The sequence below is a fragment of the Peromyscus maniculatus genome, chromosome 2 (genome assembly GCF_049852395.1).
Source record: "Peromyscus maniculatus bairdii isolate BWxNUB_F1_BW_parent chromosome 2, HU_Pman_BW_mat_3.1, whole genome shotgun sequence".
NCBI lineage: Eukaryota > Metazoa > Chordata > Mammalia > Rodentia > Cricetidae > Peromyscus > Peromyscus maniculatus.
Window position 1 is genome coordinate 58,749,981 of NC_134853.1, and position 22,326 is coordinate 58,772,306.

A 22,326-nucleotide genomic window follows, 5' to 3' on the forward strand; every position below is an offset into this window, starting at 1 on the left:
TTTCTGTTTCATTTTTTTTAAAGACAAGTTTCATGCAGTACACTCTGGCCTCAACTTGCTTTGTTGCTAAGGCTAGCCACTCAGACCCAAATAAACACACAGATGCTTATATTATTTAAACTATTTGGCCTAATGGCTCAGGGTTCTTGCTATCTAGTTCTTATATCTTAAATTAACCCATTTCTATTAATCTATAAGTTGCCACGTGGCTTGTGGCTTACTGATACTTTACATCTTACTTCTCATGGTGGCGGCAGCTGGCAGCTCTCCTGACTCAGCCTTCCACTTCCCAGAATTCTCCTCTCTCCTATCCCGCCTATACTATATTTCCTGCCTGGCTACTGGCCAATCAGCATTTTATTTATCAATCAGTCAATCAGAGCAACACATTCACGGCATATAGAGCCGTATCCACAGCACACATGGGTTGAAGCCAATATACAGTCTATTAGCTGGCAGGAGACTACACTGGGTGTTTGAGACTTGAGTGTAGCTTTTCTCAGGTGTGGGCTTTTAAGCCTGAAACCACACTAGGTTGATACACTTCAGTTAGCAAGAACAGTTAGCCAGAAGCAGAACTCCAGAATCCAAGAACCAAAGTTAATTCATTTAGACTTTACCCAAACTATGGACTTGGATGGGTTAGCTCTTTGTTTTTGTTTTGTTAGGTGTTCCTGCTTATGTGCTGGGATCCAGGGTCTAAATGATATTTCCACCATGTTGTCAATTGTGCTAAGGTCTGGTTGGGGGCCTGCTCCACTTTAGCATAAAAACTTCAAAGCATAAGTACAGTCCACAGAGAGACTGGGAACCTTATTTTCCTGATTCTCTCATAGTATACATTTACAGAATATCAGTTTCGTGTATGGCTCAGTGTATCCATATAGCCAAAGCTTATTAACAAAGTTAGCAAAAGCAAAGCGACTAGATATTTTTTGCTAGCCTGAGTGGACCTTAGGAATTCATAAACCTTATTAATGAGACATATGTTAATCCTTATGCAGAACAGTTCTAAAAGCCTCATGTTGAACACAGTTAGGAGAGACATAAGTTTCTAAGTCAGTTTCTGTTAACCTGAGTCGACCATTATAACTTTAGGAATTTAAAAATCTTAATCATCAAACATGTTTTTAAGTCCTATTTTCATAAACCTTGTTCATGGTTTTGTTTTCATCTGTTATTTTTCATTCTCAGGACAAGACTCTTCATACAAAAATCCATTCTAATCCAAAATATCTTGGAGGCCTGCTGTTATCTCATTAATATAGGGAAAATAAAACAAAACAAACCATTTTGGAGGCCTGGTGTTGTCTATAAGAGGAGATACAATGATAAGTGGAGGGCTCAGTAGATTAGTTGTTTTAAGGGGGCTTCAATACTTGGTTTATGCCATGTGGTCACCTTGACTAAGATGGTGATGAAGTCATATGGTGTGTCCTTTCTTTAACCTAGCTAAAGATAGCTGCCAGCCACATGGTTGTTTCCATCCTGGTGGTATCATCAGCCAAGATGGCGGTAAGCCACTTGTTTGCTATTTAATAAAGGTGAGTCCATTGGGCACACACCATTTTCTATTCCTTTCTTAAACAAGAGTTGAATCTAAGTTACATACAAGCATGCTGTAGCAAATTAAGACTGCCTATATAGCTGGGTGATGGTGGTGCACACCTTTAATCCCAGCTCTCAGGAGGCAGAGGCAGGCAGATCTCTGTGAGTTCCAGGCCAGCCTGGTCTACAGAGTTCTAGGACAGCCAGAGCTGTTACACAGAGAAACCCTGTCTCAAAACAAAAACAAGGAAAAAAATAAAAACAAAACAGAAAGATTACCTATATTTAGATTTGTTTATCCTTTCTATTATAACTTTTAAGCTCAGTTTTTATTACAGACTTTACAGATTTCATTTTATGAGCCACATCCAATGACCTTGCAAATCCTGAGATACAGAAAGTTTGCACAATGGTCTTACAAATCTTGAGATGAACTTTATATTTTAGCAAAAGTTTTAGAGATGTAAGAGAAGGCCATATTTATAGAGTTAAAACCAGGAAGGAGGTGTATGAGATAATTCTTATTGATAGTAGTTTACTTTTTAGCTGTTTTAAAAGCACACAATGTCCATGACTTGCTCTGTTTTGCTCTCCTTCTTGTCATAGACAGGTGGCCTACCTGACCTAGGACAGAGACTTTGGAGGAAACTTTTTAAAACAAATATGCTTAGGTTTAGAGAGAGCAGGTCACAACTCATCTCAAGAGCCAGCTTGTTTTTCTAATGTAGTAGAACAGCATGTTACAGATTTTAATATTATTTATACCCCAAAGATTTGAAGCTCGGTAAGATTGAATTTAGTGAACAGAGTGAGAAACGAGGGCAAGCAGAGAGCAAAGAAGGCTTAAGAGATACTAGAGTTGAGAGTAGAGAAAGCTTTAGAGATAAGGGGATTTGGGGATCATTTGCTTGTATGGTAGCAGAAGTTGTTACAATCTTTGAGAATTTGGAAGTTGAGTGTGCTTTTTTTTTCTTTTGGGCCACTGAGACAGATTATCTAGTCTGTACTGAGGCCAAGCCCTTTGTAGTATAACAGTGTGCCTTAATGGAATCTGAGTCTGAGGAGGAAAAGATTAGAGAAGGCAGGTGAGGGGTCATGGGTTTAATTCTCAGTGGGAAGAGCCTGTGGTTAGAGACAGTAGCTAGCTGTGAGAGCAATCAGGAAAGAAGCAGAGGGAAAAAGAGGTGGAGAGGCTTAGGGAAAAGCATTGCAAACAGGAAGTCTGCCAGAGAGAGGATTCTAATATCTCAACACTTATGGACTTCTGCAGAGTAGGCTTCAGGACCCGAGAGAGACAGAAACAGCAGGCTCCAGCAAGCCCATGAGTGGGAAGGAGACAAAGCAGGTAGCCCTTAGGGGGAGGCAGGAGAGACGAGTGGTTAGCCATGGTTAGAGACAGAGTAAGCTCTAGAAGGTAGCTGAGAGACAGAGCTAACAGGGAGGCATTCAGGAGCTGAGTAAGGGGATGGGAGAGACTTAGGGGAGTAAGTGCCTTGGCAACAATAAGTTTAGTCTGGGGTTCCTAAGCAGACTTGAGAGACTTGTCAGAGAGATGTCCAGGATCAGTCCAGGGCCTCCCTCCTACATGTGATGGGGCATCCAAAAGGGTGTAGAGAGGCTGCCTGACACATTATATGGTTGGCTCCATGAGCCAGGAGAGACAGAACAGGCAGCTCAGAGACACTTAATGAGTAGGTGCAGAGAGATGAGTGATTAGAGCAAGGAGAGGAGAAGCAGCTGAAGAGGCAGACTCTAAAATCTTGAGTTGAATATGGTGGGTGCCAAGCACCAGCAGAATCAAGTGATCCATACCTGGGGTGTCAAAATCAGCAGTTTGGTTCAGTTAAGAGGGACAGGCCTTTTTAGGGGGTGGTCCGTTGCCTATCCAAGGTTTTTAGCACCAAATATAAATAATATTGCAGAGAAACTACTGACCTAGACTGCTCTGTGGTCACAAAGAAGATTTACTGAGGATCAAACTGCCAATGCCATCTCTCAGAGAGCAGAGAGACGAGCAAAATGCAGAAAAGCAAGCAGATTTTATATATTGTCAGCAGGGTGGGGAATCTTAGCTGATACAGGCTGTCAGGGTTGATCCAGAACAAGATGCTCTTGTCTGAGGTAGTTGACCTTTGGGGGACAGCTAAGGGTGGTTCCTGGAGGATTAAGGGTGGTTCCTGGTGAAGATAAACTAACTTTTTACTAAAAAAACAAAAACAAAAACAAACAAACAAACAAACAAAACACAAACTCAAAACCCCAAACCAAACCTAAAAAAACCAAAAAACAACTCTCAAAAACTACTCTACTGCTTTTCTAGTAAACAGAAACCCGCCTTTAGGCTTGTTTACCTAGTAAAAGTCCTTCGGTGTACCTGGCCAAAGTCTTTTTGTTTAGGACAATGTCACCAGCACTGACACTTGGTGAGGATGGAAGCATTCTGGACCTAACATCAGGCATGCAGGATTCACCTACATGAGCTAGTCTTATTTCCCCATCTAAAGAGCCTTAGTGTAATATGATGTTAAAATGTCAGAGAGCTTTATATGTTATAAAAGTCATGGATTCTTGGCATGTTTAGGGAACCATTTTTAACTCTACCCTCATTATTATTGTTTATCATGATATTTCTAATTATTATTTATACTAATTGGACATTAGTCCTAACACCCAGTATAATTTCTGATTCTGTTTTGATAAAATTTGTAAATTGCCCATGTTAGGCATTATATTAAAATCAAGTTCTAAATGAGAAGTTTGGGGCTTTGATCAGACCAAGAACTTTTAATATAAAAATTGCCAATCTATTTTTTTTTTTCAGAAATGTCTAGAACTTTTTGATGAACTTAGTTTTATTAATTGAAAAGGGGTTGGGATTTGCTATTATGATAAGATAATGCCATAAGTTATTGGTGCTCTTTTTAAAATATTAAGTTGCATGTAAATCTTAACCTTTGGTTTTGAGTTGGTTAATTTCTAAATATCAGATCCTGTGGTTCTATTCTTGGGAATTCCTTCTGTCTGTCTAGAGACCATTCCTCTAGTCTCTTGTCTGATGGCATTTCCCTGCAGTCAGTGTTCTCGGAGTAAGGAAGGTAAAGGAAAGGTTAGAGAAATGGCTTAGAGGTTAGGAGTAAGTACTGCTTTCACATTTAGCTCCCAGCACCCATGCTGGAGCTCACTACTGTCTGTAACTTCAGCCCCTGGACATCCAGTGCCATCTTTTGGCCTCTGAGGACACTGTACTCACATGAACATATCCACACACAACCATACAAGTATGTATATAATTAAAAATGAAATGCTTAAAGGATATTTAAGAAAGGTAAAGGGTTATACTCCCACTCTTTAGAAGGTAAACTCTCCCAAACTCCAGGGTTGTTTTCCTCTGCTTGAATTTCTAGACTGGAGCTTCTACTCTTGAATGTTTGCATAGAATGGACATACTTCTTGCTGTTCTCCTCTGACGGAAGCAGGGACTGAGATACTCAAAGCTTGGTTTTAACCTGCAGTGTTTCTCCTGGTACCACAGACATTCCAAAGGCAAAGGAATGTTGAAAGACGAGTATTATTGATATGTGTAATATATGCCTGTGTGTGTGTGTCTACCTTCTGTCTATCCATCCACCATCCTTCTGTCTGTCTATCTTTCTATTTATCCATCTGTCCGTCCATCCATCCATCCATCCATCCAGTCTGTCTGTATCTATCATCCTGTCTGTCTGTATGTCTGTCTGTCCGTCCACATTTGTGAAGAAATTGCTTGACTACAGTGTGTTTGGTGCTAGTTAATTAAAATATAACAAGGAATTATTTCTGTTCTTTTACATTAATTATTATTGTATTGAGTTACTTAATAGGCAGATGTCAGTTCTGCTATAAAAGAGACATTATTGTGAATTTTTATGGAATAATAAAAGCATTGGTACAGATGCTAAGTAAACTAATCATACTAATCAGGCCAAGGCCACAAAAGTGAGTTTAGGAAAAATATGTTTAATTTTTGATTTAATGTTCTATTTTTTAGAGCAATTTTAACTGCATTTTACTTATTTGTGTATGTGCACCTGTGTGTGTGTGTGTGTGTGTGTGTGTGTGTGTGTGTGTGTGTAGTACACATACCATAGTATGCTTATGAAGGTCAGAGGACAGCTTGCAGGGTTCAGTTTTCTTTGGACAGTGGGGAACCCTGGGGATAAACTAAGGTTATCAGACTTTGCACCAGATGCTTTTACCCACTGAACCATCTTGGCAGCTTAATACATTTAGAAATACGACTGTGTGTCATCCAGAGAGTTGCTTATTACTTTTATAAGAAAAAGGTGAATGTAGGCTTTAATCGAGAAACAAAAACTTAGAAATTTTCTCCGTTTATATAATGAAATGTGCCAGTATCAGATTTTGAAATAAAACACAGAAGTTATTAATCATCACAACAGTCCTGATTCAAAGCAGGCTAAATTTTGCAAAACTGTAGAAAGTTAGCTGAAAAAGTTAGTTCCAGAATTTATTTAGTCAGCTGGGTTCAAAACTAGTCTCAAACCTCCAAAATTCTAGGTATCTGCAAATTACCTTACCACATGGAGTCAGTAGGGAGAAGTCTTGAGTACCTCAGCAGCTCAGACTTCTTATTGTGTGTAGCATAGCTCATGGTTGCTCTTTTGAGAGGTTGCTGTAGCTAGAGTTTACCTGCCTTGCCCACAGTCTGGACAAATCTTTGTCACCCGCCAGTCCCACAGCCGCTCAGACCCAACCAAGTAAACACAGAGACTTATATTGCTTACAAACTGTATGGCCGTGGCAGGCTTCTTGCTAACTGTTCTTACAGCTTAAATTAATGCATTTCCGTAAATCTATACCTTGCCATGTGGCTTGTGGCTTACCGGCGTCTTCACATGCTTCTGTCATGGCAGCGGCTCGCAGTGTCTCCCTCTGCCTTCCTGTTTTCTCTCTTCTCCTCTCTGCTAGGCCTGCCTATACTTCCTGCCTGGCCACTGGCCAATCAGTGTTTTATTTATTGACCAATCAGAGTAATTTGACATACAGACCATCCCACAGCAGGTCACTGCTGATGTCTCTTCATTGCAGAATCAAAATTACTTGTTATTTTTTTTTTAACTCCGCTCTCTAGTGCAAGGGTTCTCAACCTGTGAGTCCAGATCCCCTTTGGAGGATGGGGTCGAACAAACTCTCCACAGGGGTTGCATATCTGATATCCTGCATATTACATACTTCATGATTAATGACAGTAGCAAAATTACAGTTATGAAGTAGCAATGAAAATAACTTTATGGGTGGTGGTCCCCACAACATGAAGAACTGTATTGAAGGGTCACAGCACGAGGAAGGTTGAGAACTACTGGTCTGCTCAAGTGTTAGTCTGTTTGCCTACTGTTTCTTTTAGTATTGTTTGGTGTCACCACAAGCTCCTGAACTCTGTTTTAGTATTTTGCATTTCTCTCTTTCTTTTCTCTCTCTTCTCTCTACCCCTCCCTCTCGCCTTCCTTCCCTCCCTCCATATTTTTACTATTGCAGAGGGTCTAGTCCAGGCCCATGCCAGTTCCACAGCTGTTGGTTCATTCCTATGAGCTTGGTTCAGTTGTCTCTGTAGATTTCCCCATCATAATCTTGACCCCTCTTGCTCATATAATCTCTCTTCCTTCTCTTCGACTGGACTCCTGGGGCTCAGCCTGGTGCTTGGTTGTGGATCTCTGCATCTGCTTCCATTAGTTACTGGATGAAGGCTCTATGATGACAATTAGGGTATTAACCAATCTGATTGCCAGGGTAAACCAGTTCAGGCACCCTCTCCACTATTGCTAGTAGTCTAATCTGGGGTCATCCTTGTGGAATCCTGGGAATTTCCCTAGTACCAGGTTTCTCCCTTCTCCATAATGTCTCCCTTTATCAAGGTATCTCTTTCATTGCTCTCCCACTCTGTCCCTCCCCCAGCTCTACCATCCCATTCCCTCATGTTCTCATCTCCCATCCCCTCCTCTCTATTCATCTTATATTATATACCAACAGTGTGTCTTAATTTGAATGCTGCAATGAAATCCAGTAAACTGAATTGCTTTTAAAGAGCAGAATTTTATTTTTGGAGCTTCAGAAGGTCAAGATTAATGTACTGACAGATTGGTGTCTGGTGAGGGTCCCTGTCTTGGTCCATAGGTCCCTGTCTTGGTCCATCTTATCACAGTGCTCCTTGATGTGTGAGAAGGACCTGGGTTCCTTTTACACAAAGAGTACAAATGGCATCATCTATCTAATTACCTGAAGGCCTTATCTTGTGTTTCAGTTCTTTGTGTGTGTGGGGGGGGTGGGGTGGGTGAGGGGTATGTTCAGGCAAGGGCAAGTCAAGGTGTGTATATGGAGGCCAGAGGACAGTTTCGGGGAGTCTTGGCCCTCTCTTTCCAAAGGTCCCATCTTCTAATACCTTCAAATGCCATCATGTTGGGGTTAGGGTTTTATTTTAGGAATTGCAGAGGACACAATTTGTAAACACCAGTTCAAAAAAATTGAAATGTCAGATTGGTGAGGGTCTCAGTGTTTAAGGGCATATACTGCTCTTAAAGAGGATCTGAGATTGGTTCTCAGCACCCATGTCAGGCAACTCAGACCAACCTGTATCTCCAGCTATTGGGGGATCTGATGCCCTCTTCTGGACTCCACAGGCACCTACACTTACATTGTGCATCCCCTCCCCCATATACATGTAATATTAAAAATAAAATAAAACTTAAAAAATTGAAATGCCAGTTATACTTAAGAAAACATTTGAATATTTTGAGAAAAATTTGTATTTTCTCTAAAAGAAAATGACTATTTTTTTTCAATAGAAGCCTATTTTTTCACCTAAGGTTTAAAGTTCAGGCCTTTTAACTGAAAAATTCATTTTCAAATTGAGCCCTTGTGCTGTTGTCAGTCTATGTCATAAATCAAATAGATCTTACTAGACTGCTAATTGTTATGGTTTTAGCTCTGCACTATAATTGCCATTTGAATCACTCATTTTGTGGTTTGTTACTGAAGAATGGCTGTTTTTAAACAGTAACTTGACATTTTAATATAAGTAGTAAGTCTTTTACTTGCTAGCTATTAGATCATTAAGTTTCCAAAGTTGGTGTTAACATTAAATCTTATTTATTCTCCAGATTTTGTAAGGCTATTTTAGTGAGAATTTAGGTAGTATGCTGTACTTTTACTTTTGATATTAATTAAATTAATTAATATTTAATCTTTTAAAAACTCTTCAGTTTTTTATATCTATCTATCTATCTATCTATCTATCTATCTATCTATCTATCTATCTATCTATCTATCTATCATCCATCTATCTATCTATCATCTATCAATTTATCTATCTTGAGGCAGGGTCTAACTGTAGCCTTGGCTAGTCTGGATATTCCTCTGTAGATCCAGCCAGGATGACCTTGAACTCAAAGGGATCCTTCTGCCTATGCTTCTGTCTCCCAGTGCTGGGATTAAAGGCATGTGCCACCAACCCTGGCTTGGTTTTACTTTAATCTTGTGGAAATACTTAGTATTTCTAGACAAGAATTTTTATGCAGCTAATTAAAAAACAAAAGAATTATATAGAGTACATTCTATAGTTGAGGTAAGGATAGAAATATTGCAAGTATCTTTGTTTACTTTTTAGAAAAACTGCTTGTGTTGTATAGTAGAGATACGGGAGTTAGTAAAACACTTAATTGCTTCTATACGGAGTCTAGAGTGTTTACTTAAGTAGTAGTGATACAATTATTTTATAATGTGTTTTTCCCAAAGTTGGGCAGCTTGATTTTATGTCTCTGGCATTAATCAATTTGCATGTAAATTTAGAGTCAGCTTTGGTTTTAATATTTCATTCTTGTAAAATATTAATATTTTTATTAAATTTTTACTACTGCTAGGTCTAATGACTGTTATAGATAGATTGTAAAATGAAAACTGGAATTAGTCTAAATGCCTTGTCTTGAAGTACATGATGAATTACAGTGGTTTTTCTCTCTAGCAGGGTGGTGTTGCCATGGTGAGAGCTTCTGTTTCCATGACATTTGCTTGCATATTTTGATAGGTCTTCAACTGAAGAAGGGCTCTGTTTCCTGGCAGACTGGAAAAGTGTCATCTCTCCACCCCCATCCCGGAACTGTGCTATTTTCTCAGTTGAGAAATATAATCATTTCTGAGGAATTGTAATAGTAAAATGTCAAGAAAGAAAATACACCTTGTCCATTTAAAGTATTTTCTTGTTCAATTTTCAGAGCATAGCAATTCTTAGCTGCTTGGTGTAAGGAAGAAAAAGGAGAAAACCACCATTTTTTAGTTTTCATAATTCATAAATATATGCCTCCCAGTGAATTTTGTTGACAAAATAAACAGTTACAGATGATTAATTTGCAGCCAGTCTTAGCTGGATTTAGTTATATATATTCTTCCTGTACTACTGTATGGTTAAAGCAATTGGTCATGATGACATGTTGGCAGCTGAGAAAGGGGAAATAAATATACATAATGACTTTAGAAAATGGAAGGATCAGTGATGTCTTTGAGGGTGAAAATACTGAACATAGAAAGTCAATTCTCTTATTGATGACAGCTAAACACCTAAGGAATTGGATAGGTTCTTTTTATTGGTACTCTATTGTTAATGTTGAAACATTAATGGTAGATTTTTAAGAAGAATTTATGGTGGTATACTTAGTTTCACCTTTTCACTGGATAATATGTTCACAGAAGTGTAAAAATAAATCCAGAAGTGATATATAGGACTGGCCTCTTTATACTTCTCCTCTCCTTTAGTTATTATTATTATGATTTTTTAAAAAATTTTTAGTTGGGTCTCATTGTGTAGCCTAGGCTGGCTTCAAGCTCACTGAGATCTGCTTGCTTCTGCCTGTTGGTACTAGAATTAAAGGCTTGTGCCCTCATGCCCTCACCTCCAGTTAGGTTTTCCCCTAGGTTTGCATAGTTGCTTTATTCACATCTAATCAAGTAATCAGTACATTAATGCATTCTTATTTCCACTCGGCTTTCAAAGCTGTTATTATTTTGCACTTTCCATTTTAGCATTTTTCCAGATATTTCTATTTTAACATATTTTGCTAATGATAAGTTTTTTTTTTTTTTTTTAAAGCATTTGTAGGGTCATACTAGAATCATAATGAAAAGGTAGGGCTTATTGTCTACACTGCCTGTCACTCATGTTTGTAACAATTCTACAGTTTAGGAGGTATTTAAAAATAAACATTTTGCAGATAATGTATGAATTTTTTTTTTCTTTTCTTCTGGTACTAGGGATTGAACAAATGGTCTTGTACTTGCTAAGTCCCTGAGCTATTCTCCAACCCAACATTGTACAAGTTTAGAAGAAGAAATTGGATTTTGTGCTTTATTTAATTAAATTAATTAATTAATTGTGAGATAGGGTCTTACTGTATATCCTTGGCTGGGCTGGAGCTGGCTGTGTAAACCATATTGACTCATGAACTCACTGAGATCCATCTGCTTCAGCCTCCCAAGTAGTATTTCATTTATTTATTTGAACATTTTTCTATATTTATTTTTATTTTTTGTATTTGATTGTTCTGCCTGCATTCTGTGTACCACTTATATAGAGTCCACAGTGAGACCAAATCCCCTTGGAACTGGAGTTACAATTAGCTGTTCTGTAGCTACTGAGCCATATCTCCAACCCCATGCTGTATTTTTGAAGTTAAGAATTGTGCTGGTTTACTCTTGGTAGACCAGTGCATTTGGTAAGAGTTACAAACTGAAGTAGTTTAGACATATGCTTACATAAGTGTCTCTGGCTGTACTTGCATTTTCTTTGTGTGTGTGTGTGTGTGTGTGTGTCAGTGTCTCATTTTTCCTTTATGTGCTACCTAGGTGTGTTACTTTCCCTGGAGAAACTTTGCTGACAGATTAGCTGTCAGTTTTCTATGCTGGCCCCAGAGTATTTATTGAATTTCAATGATATTTAAAATTTCTTCCTCCCCCCCCCCTTTTTTTTAAAAAAAAAAAAAAAAAAGACTGGATGGGTCCTACAGGCAGACATCAAGGCTGCCTTCTTTTTTTTTGTTTTTGTTTTTTGTTTTTTGTTTTTTGAGACAGGGTTTCTCTGTGTAGCTTTGCGCCTTTCCTGGATCTCACTCTGTAGTCCAGGCTGGCCTTGAACTCACAAAGATCCACCAGGCTCTGCCTCCCAAGTGCTGGGATTAAAGGCGTGCGCCACCACTGCCCGGCCTCTTTTTTTTTTTTTTTTTTTTTTTTGATGCCTGTACAGGTTGCTTTCCAGAGACATTGTTGAGCACTTTGTCTTGGGTGAACTTTGAATGCATTTGTTATTCAGGTTCTCTCTTGTTTCTACCTGCTCTAAACCTTGTGTGTGTGTGTGTGTGTGTGTGTGTGTGTGTGTGTGTGTGTGTAATCCTCAGCTTATATTTTATTTCCTGTCTTCTTGACAGTGCTGTTTCGTATGCTATCATCATACTTTGAGCTTTATATAGCATTAAATTGTTCAGTTTGTTGTAACGAATGTTCACCTGGACTCTCCCATTGTCTTTATGCCTCTGGCTTCTAGCAGAGGTTGGGATTGTGGGTGATTGATGAATATTTGTTGAGGGTGAGGGTTGAGTGAATGCAGACTTTAGAACAGTATCTGGGTAATCTTAACTTTCTGGGTGGTGGTGATGGTGTCTGGGAGTGGTGCTTGCTGCTCTGGTGCAAGGGGATGCTGCAGAGTCTCCAGAGCATTCGGAGCAGCCTTGGGGCACTCTGCTTTGGTAATTCTTCTTCTTTGTAATATTTTAGATTTGTACATTTGTGAGCATATAGCGCTTTAGAAGATATCAAAGAGATAACATCTTTGACTGTTTATATTTTAAATACTTTATTTTGTGACATTTTTGACTTACACAAATTGTACATTATTAAAAAGGATTTATTTTTATTTCATGTACATAGGTATTTTGCCCCCATTTTGTCTTGCTGGTGCCTAAGGAGGCCAGAAGATAGTGTTAGATGCCTTGAAGCTGGAGTTAGAGGTGGCTGTGAGCCAGCATGTAGGTGCTGGGAACTTAAACTGGGTCTCCTGCAAGAGCAGCAAGTGCTCTTAACCTCTGCTTTTGACCATCCTTTTATCCCCTAAATTGTGTATTTTTAAGGTGTACACCTTTGTGTTTTGATAATCATTGTAAAATGATCAATCATTTTATATAATTAATATGAATCATCTCTGATTTACTAATTTTGTGCCATTGTTTGGTCAACTTCATGCCTTTCTCATCTCCTTACAGTTCTTGGCAACACCATCTCTCTCTGCTCCCATGAGTGCTTATTTTAGATTGCACATGGAGGTCACATACATTTCTCTTTCTATGTTTTGCTTCACAGAATGTCCTCTAGCTCCACTTGTGTAGTGGAGAATGGCAGAACACCTTCTTTTTTAAAAGCCGACTAATATTCCACTGTAAATAGAATACCTTTATCTGTTACCTTTAAAACGTTCATGCACCTATCAAAGACATTTAAGTGTTACCATACTTTGAGTATTGTGAGCAGTGCTGCAGGGAGTGTAGAAGCACAGGTTTCTCTCAGTGATCCCACTGTCTGTACCTTGGGATGCACTCAGAAATGGAATTGTTGGCTCATTTGGTAGTTTCATAGTGGAGTTTTACACTATTTTCCATAGTGCTGTACCAATTTTCAGCAGGCATTCAGTGCTTTCTTTTTTGTCCTGTTTCACAAGAACATTTGCTCTTTTTTGTCTTTCTGCTAATATTAATCCGAGTAGATGTGAGGTGAGTTCCCACTCAGGTTTTGGTTTCCAGTCCCTGCTGATTGGAGATGGCTGGGTAGGTGCCTTCTCACATGCCTGTTAACATCTGTTTCTCCCTTTGAGAAGTGTTTGCTTAGGTTCTTTGTCCCTATTTTAATTGGTTCATTTGTATTTCATTTTTGAGTTATGTGACCATATATTTTTGTATATTAAATACCTTATTAGACACATGGTTTTCGAACATTTAATCCTTTGCCCCCTGGTACCTCACCTGTAATGTATTTTCTTTGCTGTACAGAATTTTCTTATTGTGATGGAGTGGTACTTCTCATGTTAATGTTTGTTGCAGTGCTGTATCTAGAAATTTATTTTAAAGACTTCATGAGATTGTCCCCTATAGTTTTTCCTGGCTTTACAGTTGGAGGTTTCATCACTTTGAGGGGTGTGTGTGTGTGTGTGTGTGTGTGTGTGTGTGTGTGATGTGAATTCCTGTTCTTCTGGCCCATTTTACTATAGTAGTTAGTATGCATTTTAATGTGGAATATATCTAGGTTTGAATATTTATTCTGTCTAGACTCATTGCTTATTTTCTGTTTTATGTGTTCTATGAAGACAGGAGATTATGATGAATTAACCTACTTTATAGACTGTTCTAAGAATCATGTCATTTGATAGCACACAGCTCCCATGGTTGGTTGGAAAAATGCACAGTAAGTGATAGTTATTAGAAATTACCACTATCTTTATTATTCCATATAAAGACTTCAGAAGAAGATGGAAACTAGAGGAGACAAAGGAGGCTAGATTGGGGGCTTGACTCAGCTTCAAAAGCTTGAATCCTATTCAGTCAGCTAGCTAATCAGCTGCAATGAGGATCAGTTGAATTTGACAGGGTCTGTTGGCTCTAGGGAACAGCTGGGTTATCACAGTAGTAAGGAAAATTCCTGGGAGTATTTGATGAGTGATAGAGACTCAAGAGTGGTCTGTATGGAAAGTGAACCTGACTAGATAGGAGGTTCCTGTTCATCAAGATAGAAAGGGTAGCTTTTTGTTGAAGCAAACGAATGATTCCATTTTAGATTGAAAACCTTAGGGTGCTGCCTAGACCTGAGGGGTGCTGGATTTGTGCTCAATATATTCATACTTACAAGAGTAATTAAAACTAGAAATGAAGATTTGAGATTAATTTTTGTGGGTAGATTTGGAGCTGCTTACAGTGAGAACCAGAAAAAAAAAAAAGCGGGATGGGGGGTAGATATGTGAAGAACATATTCATTTAAAACTAAAGGATGGAATAATAGCAAGTGGTAAGAGGGTAGGCAGAGACAACATCATGTGGGAAGCTTGAAAGATAATGTTTTCCAAACATGGCTGTTCATACTTTGTTACTGGAGGTTGCAGAGGAACGTACAACTTTGGTCTAGATACACTATTTTTAGGGAAGCAAAACTTTAAACCCTAAACTTCCTTTATATTATTAAGTTAGTAGAGCCAAAGAAGAATTAAACATACTACTTTCTATGCAGTTACTGTCACTGACTTTATATTTATGCTGTGGTTTCTTCCTTTGGCCTGTTCAGGGCAGTGCAGGGTCGTCTGTAGCGGTGTTTCTGGCTTGTGCCACTAGATGGCAGTCACACACCTTCCTTGTGCCAGTGTTTTCCAGTGTTGCCAACTCTTAAGGGACAGCCTCTAGTTGAAAAGCTCTGCCTTACACCTATCTGTCAGTTTTCCCTCTGTCTAGTTTTTATACTTTCTTTTCCCTATAGCCGTACTAAACTGTACTTTGAACAGAGGCTCTGCTATGTTTTATTAAACATTTCCTTCTCATATTCTAATTTTTTTTTAATATTTACATTGATTGTGTTTGTTGCTTCTTTAAATACCGGGGACATCTCAAATTATATTTGGTTTGTATCCAAACACAAGTATTTCTTTAGCTTTTCTCTTTTAAACAGTTCACTTGTTAAAATCAGGTTTATTTAAGGGTATCAGTTATCTAGAGCTTTGATAATGATTTTAATCTGAATGCATGCTGGTGAGTTCAGTGTAATTAAAATTCATCACTCCTTATTATACACTAGAATATGTATATACTTGTAGACTTCAGCAAGAGTTTGTATTTCCAATGTGATAAGTCATATATATTTACTTTCAAAAGCCTAAACCCTTTTTATGTAATATCTTGGCCCTATTACTTTGGAGACTATGAAAAAATAATTCTATTTATTTACCTCTTCCCCCCCCCCAAACATTTACCATAAACAAACAAACAAGTACACAATGGTTTGTCTCTAAGTGTGAATTCCCTTGGCCAGGCTTGTGGATGGGTTCAGAAGGGCTGAGCATAGGCATTATGAGGCACAAGGGCTTGCTCTCTTGCTTCTCATCTCATCCTTTTCTGCAGACACTCCTTTCTTCCTTACTTTCTCACCTCATGACCCATTTTGTGAGATGTCTACCATAGCTTTTATTAGCAAAAATAGTTAGATTTTTATCATAGTCTTTTCAGAGATGAGTTGACAATTGGAAACATTTTCCACTTTGGGCAGTAAGAAAACTCTATGCAATGCAAGTCTAAAGAGTTTTCTTTCCAGTCACTGAGAAGTGTGTATGTCACCTAAGTGAATCTGTTGTGACAAATATGGGGAGGAAATGCACTGACACATTGAAGCAGTAGGTATTTGACTTTAAATTTATCCACTTTTAATCATAATACCTGGGAAAATACTCTATATTATGTTCTTTTTTTTATTACTTTTGAGGTTTAAAAATTTTATTTTATATGTCTGGGTATTTTGCTTGCATGTATATCTGCACATCGTGTGCTTGTCTGATGCCCACAGTGGTCAGAAGAGGACATTAGTCCCTTGGAACCATTGTTTGTAACCATGTGAATGCTGAGAACCAAATCCACGTGTAAGTGCTTTTAATCAGAGCTGTCTCTCCAGCCCTTTTCATTTTGTTCTTAAATGAGCTACATGGAAAAGGTGTTCCGTGTGATCCTCCTACCCCCAAAGACAGAGTCTTACTCTGTAGCCCGGACTGGCCTAGTACTCATAGAGATCTAACTGCCTCTGCCTCCTGTGTGCAGGGTTTAAAGATGTATACCACCACACCTGGCCCAGAAAATGTTTCTTAGGAACTCCACTGCTTTCTCTTTTATAACAAACAAACACACAAACAAACAAAAAAGTTATACTAAATTGTCATGATACCGACTTGGGTTTGAAATTTGTGCTCCTGTGGCTAGGGTCTTTTACAGTTTTGTGCATTTTACAAAAATGGTTCTAATGCAATTTTGTGTGTATGGAAATAATACTTATAATGGGTATGGGGATATGGAGATCAGTTGGTAGAGTGAAGTAAGTACTAAGTAGAAGGGTCTGGGCTCATCTTAGCACTCAGGAGGTAGAAGCAGGAGGATCAGAAATTCTAGGCCATCTTCAGCTACATAGCAAGTTTGAGGCCAGGCTGGAGTGCATGATGCCCTGTCTCAACATTTAAAAATGAAAGAAGGAAGGAAAGAAAGAAAAGAAGACAGGAAGGAAAGAAGGAAAGAAAGAAAGAAAATGAAGTCGCTTAGCTACTCTGCTTTCCTGAATGTCTCTATGATCTCCCATTTTACATAGTCACTAAATTCACATACTTACTTCTGCTTGGTAATTCTTGTGTTCTGCTCTTACGTTTTTTGCTAAGATGTACTTCCTGCTATAAGCCTTAAAATACTCATTTTTCAATAATTAGGCTTTAAGCCACCCAAATAAAACACTCCCCTAACTGTGTTATCAAGATACATTTAGTCCTCCAGTGAAGTTTATCACCAGTATAGGTTTTTTTTTTAAAGAAAATAGATCAACCAGATATGCTGTTAACATTGTAACAATAGAATATTAGCCAAGTAGAAGTTATAAACTGCTTGAATGTCTCAATAGATGATGAAAATGCATTTATCAAAATTTAACTACTAGTCATTTATTTATTCTTTTTGGAAAATTGTTGAAGTCCTTTAACATTGTTAAGTTGTTTGACTTATTGTTGGAATGTAGGTTAAAATTATATGTTCCAGATGCTAAATGCTTGTCAGATATCAAATAGTAGTTCCAGTCTTCCTCTTAACAATGCCCTATGAAGGATAAAGATCCTACATTGATACAGATTTATCTTTCCTTTTTTCTTTTGTACTTACTCATGCTTTGGATGCTCAGTTTAAAATTCCCTTAACTAAATCTGCAACCATGAAGATTTACTCTGTGTTTTCTTCTAAGATTTTATGGTTTTAGGGCAAGAGAGGTATGTAGCCTTTACTGGTCTTTCAGAGGACCAGCACTGAGATCATTTGGTGGCTCCCAACCAGGAATCTGGTGTCCATTTCTAGCTTCTGTAATTGCCTGCACAAGTGGCATTTGCATACACATACACATAGATTAAAATAAATAGAGTTACATTTAGGGACTGGAAAGATTGCTTAGCAGTTTAGAGCACTTGTTGCTTTTCAGTAGGACCTGGGTTCCTTTTACAGTACTACATACTAGCTCATAACCATCTTAATTCTAGTTCTAGGGGGATCTGACGCCCTCTTCTAAGTGTGGTGGGCACCAGGTATTCATGTGATACACATACATATATGCAGGCTAATCATTCATGTGCATACATGAATTTAAAAAGTTAAAAATGATAAAAAAATGAAATTACATTTTAAAAATGCTACCATGTTTAGATTCTTTTTTGGGTTTTGTCCATTTTCAAATTTTCGAGACTATAATTTAGTTACAACACTTCTCCCTTATCTTTCCTCCCTCCAAATCCTTCCATATTCTCCTTCTCTCTCTCCTTCAAATTCATGGCCTCTTTTTTCACTAATTGTTACAACATGAAGATATGTATATGTATGTACATATTTATTCCTAAATATAACCTGTTTAGTTCATATGTTACTTGTATGTGTATTTTCAGGGATGACCGTTAGGCACTAGACAACTAATTGGTGTGCTTTTCTTTGAGGAAGACCACCCCTACTGCTCCCAGCTTGCCTCAGTTTCCTAATAGTTCTTTGTGTAGAGTTGAGGACTTGTGGACTCTTCCCCATTGAGTTTGGCATGTCCATTGGTGTCATCCTTGTTTAGCTCACACTTGGGTGGTCGTGTTGGTGAAATTTTACATATGTAGCTTCTGATGTTATTAAGAGACACAGTCTCATGACAAACTCCCTGAGCCTCTGGGTCTTAGAATCTTTCTGACCCCCTCTTTCTCAGTGTACCTGAGCCTTGGATGTGGAAATGTTTTGTCTATGTATCCATTGGGTCTGGGTTCCCAACTGTGTATTGATTGGCTGTGGTTTTCTGTAATGGTCTCTGTCAGTTGCAATGTTCTTTGATGAGAGATGAAAACTACACTTACCTGTGGGTATAAGGGCACATGTTTATGGATTATTATTAGAGATTATGCTGGTTTGGTAAATGTGTGATTGTAAATTCTCTTTCAATAACCATGACTTTACAAGCACTGAGTAGCTAACTCATTTAACTACTAGATACTCAAGTTTCCAGTATCAAGCACAGTATCCCTCTTGTTGAGCTGATCTTAAGTCCAGTTAGAGAACTGTTAGTTACTGCCAATGTAGGACATTGAGGTGGTTTCCATTTCCTACCTATTGTGAGAAGAGAAGCAGTGAACATGGCTGAGCGTATCTGTAGAGTAGGATGTAGAGACCTTTGGGAATATGCTTGGTCTTATGGCAGATTTACCTTTTTGAGAATTCTCCACACGAAATACTAGGTCTCAAGAAATTCCTTTTCCCAAAGTGTCACATGTAGACAAAAGCCAACATTCCCTCAGGGACTTAAGAAGATAGTCTCTGGCAAAAGGGTCATATGTCTCCTCCTATGCCTAAGGTATGTGTAACACATCAATTGGACACACTGGCCACCAGATCTCTCAGCATCTCCAGTATCTGTTACAGAGTCATCCTGGCTGGCATATCCTACCTCCTACCCTCAAGCTTTCCCAACTCCTGAGCTTCACTCCCATTCTTCCAGCCTATGATCCCTGTATAACCTCAGCCATTTTGATTATGTGCCCCTCTGGTTCCTGTATGCTCTCCCAGACTCTTGGTCATCTGCTCCTCCTGTAGCCCCCTTCTCTCTTCTCGCTCACTCTTCCCATCCCTCTCTCCTCTCATGGCCTGGTGCAGTCTAGGCCCTTCCAGATGCCTCTGGCTATGCTCTCCCTCATATCTACAGTAAAAACCTTCTCAACCCACACCTAGAAGTCATGTCTTCACCTTTTCTTTCACAGGAGTCAGTTTTCTCCTTAAACCATGTGGGTTATAGGGATCAAATTCAGGTTGTCAGGCTTATTGGCAAAGAGCTTTACCCCTGAACCATTGATTGATGGCTTGCCACTTCTTTTCTGGATTTGATTTTCTTCTATTAACAGGGGAAATAGCAATCTATCAGCTTATTGATGATCTTTCCCCTTCCATACAAAAATGGCAGACTCTTGTTTATGAAAGTTCAGAAAAAGAAGTCAGTTATTCAGTCGAATCTTTCTAAGAGACCAGACATCTGTCTTTAAGTCAATTACTTTTAACCTGAGTAGAGTATATCTTTATAACCTTAGGAATTTATCATTATACAGAAATCCATGCTAATCCAAACTATTTTAGAGACCTGCTGTTGCTTCCTTAGTCTAAAAAAGGAGATCCACTGATAAACCAAGAGCTAGTAGGACTGAGTAGTTCTTCTAGGTGCTGCCTTAGGTAGTTTATATCATGTGGTCATCTTAATCAAGATGGCAGTGAAGTTGCATTGTATGTCATCAGCCAAGATGGAGACGAGCCACATAGTTGCTACTTAAAATATCTCTTTTTTGGTAGATTTATTTTTTAATCAAAAGTGGAATCCAGGTTACATATGCAGTATATTCTAAACAAGAGTCACATATATAGTGTATTGTAGCAAATTAAGATTACCTGTGTGTGGATTTTTAAATTATAAGCCTTTGTTACAAGTTTTGAGCTAAATTTTGTTACAGATTTTTTGATCATACCCAATGAACTTACAATTCCAGGGATAGTTTATAGCATAAATTCTTTGGAGATTTATTTATTTTTTTTTTTTTGAGAGCAGAGAGCAACAAATCATAGAGATAAAAGATTTTTAAGAGTGGAAAATAGCAAAACCTTAGAGATAGGATACTTGTGGGAGTGTAGAACAGAGCAAGTTTAGATATAAGAGATTTTGGGATCATTTGTATGTGTGGTGCAAATGATGTTGCCATATGAGAGAATTTGGAAATCTAGTGTGTTAATCTTTGGCCAGATCTGTATTGAAGCCAAGTTGTTTGTAGTATAACATGGTGAGGCTTTAATAAAATCTCTGAGTCCATGAAGGAAATTAAGTTCAAAGAGACAAGGAGAAAGGGTCATGAAATGGGACTCCACAGGAGGGGGAGGATTCCTGTAAGCTCTAAGAGGAAGCTGAGAGACAGTACAGTAGCCCAGACAGGCTTAGAGAAGCTGTGAGACTCTAGGCAGCTCCTTCAGGGAGGTGAGATGAAGTTCCAGGAAGGGTCTGAGAACAAAGGCTGAGGGGTAAGTGTCAGTGCTGTTGAGAATTTGAAAGAGAGACTTGTCAGAGAGATGTCTCAAATTACAGGGCAGGCATTCCTTTCCAGATGACAGAGGGCTCAGTAGGGTGAGAGGAGCTTTCTGATACAACAGTGTGCCTTTTTTGTAGGATCAGTAGACAAAGCAGACAGCTCCAGGGTGACGCTTATTCAGTAGAGGAGGTGAGGAGAAAACAGCTGAAGAGGTGGAGAAGGCAGCTGCTGTGGGGACAAGGAGAGGCCCAGGGAGGGTTCCCATAGAAGGAGATGGGCAAGTGTCTTTAGAAAGAGAGATGTGCACACATGGAGGCCATAAAGAGATGCCCCAGGAAGGTGTAGCTGGCCATAGTGAGTAGCCAGAGAGACACTTGGAGAGTAGACGAGAGGCCAGTGATTTGAGCAGGTGGAGGGAAGAAGCAGATAAAGAATTGGACTCTAGAACTTGAAGTGAAATTTGATGGGTAACAGAAGCCACCATAAATAAATGATCCATACATACCTTAAGAGAGTCAAATCAGCAGCTTCGCATGTAGTGGTTGAGTCCCCTGAAGGGAAATCACATATGCCAATCCTGAGCTTTTGGCACCAGATGAACAAAAAAATGAGGGGTGGGTATGCTAGCCAGGATGACTCTGTAACAGGTATCAGTGATGCTGAGAGAGACTGGTAGCCTTGATTTGTTAAGCAGGCACCTCAGGTATAGGTTAATAGAGGAGCCATATCCCCCTTTTGCCACAGGTAAGGAGAATGATTCCTTTTATTTAAAAAGATAAATAAAAACTATCTTTTTAAATCTCCGAGGGAATGCTGGCTTTTGCCTAAATGTCAGGCTTTGGGAAAAGGAATTTCTTGAGATCTAACATCCTGCAAGTTTTGTCTGACCACCATACATGAGCCTTGGCAAGTACACACCCACCTGCACACACATCAATAAACAAATAAATAAATAAATGTAATTAAAAAACCAAAATGGAAATAAAAATTGGCAGTGTTGCTTAATAAAAAGTAATATTATGCTTAATGAATTGAACCCTAAAATTTACCTTTTTCCTAATTACTGCTTTTATTTTAATTTACTTTAGAAATACAAACCTGGTCGATGTGATGATATTTTGAAATGGAAACCTCCCAGTCTGAACTCTGTGGATTTTCGACTTAAGATAACAAGAATGGGAGGAGAAGGGTAAGTATGCACTCTAGGCCGAAATAGGGATTTTGTTTAGTTTTTGAAATCTGATCTTACCTTGTCGCCCCAGTTAGTCTTGAACTCAAGATCTTATTGCTTCCCAAGTCTTGGGATTATGAGCTTGTATCACCATACCTGGCTATCTTCATGAGGTTTCACCCCACCTCCTGTCCAATTTGCATGAAATTATATTTCATTAAGACTT

General features: G+C 38.6%; 1 protein-coding gene across 7 annotated transcripts in view; it reads left to right on the top strand.

Annotated features, from left to right (window-relative positions):
- The window catches only part of Rngtt (RNA guanylyltransferase and 5'-phosphatase), a 214,470-nt gene that overhangs the window by 72,323 nt on the left and 119,821 nt on the right, over positions 1-22,326 (top strand). For all 7 annotated transcript variants that reach the window (XR_006069341.2, XR_013049046.1, XR_013049045.1 and 4 more), the window contains one exon: positions 22,018-22,118. Coding sequence is in view for 4 of the 7 variants with exons in the window: in XM_006975303.4 (XP_006975365.1) it covers positions 22,018-22,118 (101 nt within the window). In the remaining 3 variants the exon portion in view is untranslated. The remainder of the gene's footprint in view (positions 1-22,017; positions 22,119-22,326) is intronic.